The sequence below is a fragment of the Vollenhovia emeryi genome, unplaced genomic scaffold (genome assembly GCF_000949405.1).
Source record: "Vollenhovia emeryi isolate VEMERY1.0 unplaced genomic scaffold, V.emery_V1.0 DF939318.1, whole genome shotgun sequence".
Classification (NCBI taxonomy): Eukaryota; Metazoa; Arthropoda; class Insecta; order Hymenoptera; family Formicidae; genus Vollenhovia; species Vollenhovia emeryi.
Window position 1 is genome coordinate 163,297 of NW_011967048.1, and position 4,098 is coordinate 167,394.

General features: G+C 38.0%; 1 protein-coding gene across 1 annotated transcript in view; it reads left to right on the plus strand.

Moving 5' to 3' along the window:
• The first annotated feature begins 2,788 nt into the window (after nt 1-2,788).
• LOC105558703 (putative zinc metalloproteinase YIL108W) overlaps nt 2,789-4,098 on the plus strand; it is a 22,046-nt gene continuing 20,736 nt past the window's right edge. Inside the window, exon 1 of the mRNA XM_012006532.1 lies at nt 2,789-2,874. Within this exon, the coding sequence (XP_011861922.1) occupies nt 2,872-2,874 (3 nt within the window). The 5' untranslated portion in view covers nt 2,789-2,871. The remainder of the gene's footprint in view (nt 2,875-4,098) is intronic.

Here is a 4,098-nt window from a genome sequence, read left to right on the forward strand (position 1 = left end):
ATTTAAATTCAGGATTTCAACACAGTATAACCCAGGGTTGGGAAAGTTACTTTGTAAAAGTAACTAGTTACAGTTACAGTTTTTTCGCTAACAATGTAACTAGTTACAGTTACAAGTTACCAATTCTGGAAAGTAACGCGTTACAGTTACAGTTACTCGAAAAGTAACGAATCGTTACTTTGCAGTTACTTCCTTGCAATAGAAATAAAAAAATATCGAATCTGCATCTGAATTGTAAAGCGGCGACCTTAGCGGAAAAAATTTCTATAAATAACTACGAAAAATTGACTTGAAATAGAAATTTGTAGAAATTTTTATATCTTCGTTGAAACATTTATTTCTTTGTAAAAATATATATAAAATAGTATCACAAATTACAATGTTCTCAAATCAAGAAATTATTGCAAGTAGTGTTTCATGAAAATGTACAATTTTGTAAAAATTAATACAAAACTTTACTCGTTTTAAAAATTTGAGAAACAACGAAATCTTAAAGAATTAAAACATCTGCTTACTTGTAGAATATTACAAAAATTAACAAAAGTGTTCCAATTCTAGCATTTTTATGTTGATTTTTATTTTTATAAACACTTTTTAAATTTACGTAGAATTTCTTAGATTCTGGCAGTTATATTTAATTTTTTTGTAGAATTTTGTAGAATTATTTCCGGCAGGGGATAAAGGCGTTTATGCGCAAATGCAAGGCCTAATGCGATTTGTGGAAGTTGAAAATATATACATAAAGTAACTATTAATGTAACTGTTAAATTAGTTACTAGTTATCGAAAAAATGTAACTGAGTTAAGTTACAGTTACAGATGTAGAAAAAGTAACGAAGTTAAGTTAGAGTTACCAAAAAGAAGTAACTGTAACTGTAACTTCGTTACAAGCAACGAGTTACTTCCCAACCCTGGTAAAACCACAGTATAACCAGTACCCCACCAACACATAAACGTTATATAAGCGTTTCAGAAACGTTCGAACGTTTTCGTTCACCAATCGTGCAAATGTCCACCGAGTCAAACGTTTGCTCATCGTTTGGTTATTGCGAAAACGTTTTACGAACGTTTGTCACATAACGTTTCTTGGAAACGTGTTTCACAAAAAATAAAACATATAGGCTAGAATTACATCGAATCATACAAAACTGTTTCAGTCAAAAAATCTTCAGACAAAAAAATTTTTAATTTTTATCTTAAAAATGTTAAGTCCGTGTCACATTACGGCTGCGTTCGGGGAGACGCTATTTTGCACTATACTTATTTTGAATCACCCTGTATGTGTTCTACACGTGTCTAAATTCATATGGGAAGGCACCAGTCATTCCTAGTGCACATTAGAATGCATATGCCTATAACAGTGTTGTGCATAGATGATTTTAAAATTAGCTAGATAAAGATAAGATAAAAATATATAAATTTATCCTAGATAAGATAAAGATTATTTCGTTTTTAATATATCTAGATAAAAGATAAAATCATATGATAATTCATCTAGATAATTTGCAGATAATATTTTTAAGACTTCATGTAAACACAGTAGAAAAGGTTATAAAAAAATTATAGAAAAATTTAAATTATAAGGGGGGATATAGAATATATTCAGGTTAAGTTATATGACACACACATAAATGCATGGTCTACAACGCCATCCATATTTAAATAGTGTAACTGTTAAGTATTTTTATGTGGCTAACCTTATGTGGCCCTAAACCAAATTATCTGTACGTTATCTTAGATAATTTAGTAAAAATAACACTTTCTTTCATCTAAGATACAGATATAGATAATACTTATTTTTATTATCTATATAAAGATAAGATAACGCTAAATTTCATCTCGATAATCATCTATATAATTTTATTTAGATAACGGCAAACACTGGCCTATAATATGCCTCGGTGGTCGAATTGGTTGAGACGCCCGCCTAGAGTGAAGGGAGGTCCAGGTTCAAACCCTGGCTGAAGTAGTATTTTTCGTTATAAATTTTCTGTACTATTAAAATTGCCCGATACGGTCGATAAAAATCACTGATGTCGTTAATTACTGCTGGCGATTTTTAAGAATGTTCTCATTAGTTGATTAGAATGCATATATAATATATGCGAAAATGGTGTAACTTATATAAGATTAAACACGATCATAGAGTGTTATCATAATTAAATGGAACAATAAAATGAATTCTGTCGAATCTGAATGAATCTGATCGTTCAAAACGAGTGTCAGGAAAATCGCAAGACTGCGCTTTGATACCAGAGAATTGACAAACAACGATGGAGCAACGAGGCGGATATTTGATCGTGAAACTACCGAACGAGAGCTTCGCTCGCCTGTTTGTTTGTTTGTTTGTTTGTTTGTTTGTTTTCGCAATAAATAAAATATTCGCGGAGTCGGCAGCGCATCTCGCCAGCCTAGTTCGCGGCTCGCGTCGCATTTTGCAGTCGCAGACGCGGCATATGTATTCATGTCGCGGTGACGCAATATGCCAACGACGCGACGGGGGTGGAAAGACGGTCTAGCACGATAGCGCCGGTTGGGGGAGGATCACCCGGCAGCACCCAACGGAAAAAGAGAGACAGAGAAAGAGAGAGGGGGGAGGGAGAGAGAGAGAGAAGCGTGATAGACGAAGACGCGGGTACGGTATACGGGTGTCTTCTAAATTTTGGCCAAGCCCTTGGTGAAGGGGCAATCTTCGGGTTGCGGGTGTCCGTGTGCATGCGCCACTGCGACGGCGACGCCGTATAGTACCTCAACCCGTCACTCGCCGCCGCCTCGGCGCCAGTATCCATCTCCGCATGTCGGATGTCGGACGATTGTGTCTACGGTTCTGTCGGCGGCGTTGCTCGCCTTCCTCTCATCGCTAACAAGTAAAATGGTAAGTCGAAGCTAACATTCGCACACATCGGGTTTTACTTTTTGTAAGCGGCTGCTCGTGCAACAAAGAAGCTTTTGCTGTCTCCGGGACCCGGGGAGCGGCAAGTTGCGAGTTGCTGCGGGCCAAAAGATCTCGTGTATCCTACCCGTGGGAAGTATCAGGACGGGAATTAAGAAAAATGATCGCTAGATGAGAGGTCCTGAGAACAAGAAGCCTCTTTGGAACATTTTCGTGTGTCCGCTTGCTCGTTTTCCTCGCGAAAAATATTACACGCACGGGGACGAGGGACTACCGTTCGTCGAAGGTCGCGTAACGCTGATGTGCCGCAGACCGCAGCTGTGACGGTGTCTCGTGTCGTCTGCTGCCTGTCGTCTGTTTTACTCGCAACTGGTTAGCCGTGCGCGTAAGAAACGGTGAAGAGAACCGGACCGGACCGAGGCGGTTGTAGAGGCAGGCGAAATTAAAACGCGGCTGGCGAGAGATAGAGACGCGAGGACGTGAAAACGCGGGCATCCGCCCCGGCGCAGCGTGGCATTTATTGTTAAATGCGACGTGCTTTAATGACAGGAAGGACGGGGTAGAGAGGATTGGTACGCGCAGTTCAGCGTGCGGTCAATCTCACGGTTACGAATTTTACCGCGTGATCGCAGCACGTGACGGGCAGGCTCCTTGCGCTGATTCCCCTCCGGTTCTGCAAGGGTTCTACATTTTTTATTTGCTTTATTCTTTGATTTTTCACAAGCTCCCCTATGTTTCCCCAACCAGTAAGCACCTTGGATAAGCAAAAATAATAATTGATAAAAAATAATCTCCCTGATAACGAAATATAAGCTTTATTATTTTAAAATACCAATTTTACTAACAGTAAAATAGGTATTTTAAAATAATAATAACAATTTACTAACAGTAAATAATAGTTTTTAAAATCTTTCTATACCGAGTCAAGCACCCTTATAATGTGAGGCTCTAAGGTGCAGCTTATGTGTAGATCTAACACTGCTGATATTCTCTTTTTATTTTATCTAATTATGCCCTGTGCGCGAAATTTGTACTGCGACGAAAATGTTATTTTCAAAGCGTTGCGTAAAAACTAAGGATTGAGATCAAAATTAGATTAAAATTTGACCAACCAGAGCAAACTTTACTAATTCCAAGTTTAGTGAATTTTATTCTAGTCAAATTTCAATCTAATCTCAATTTTTTTAATTCGTAGTCTGATACGGG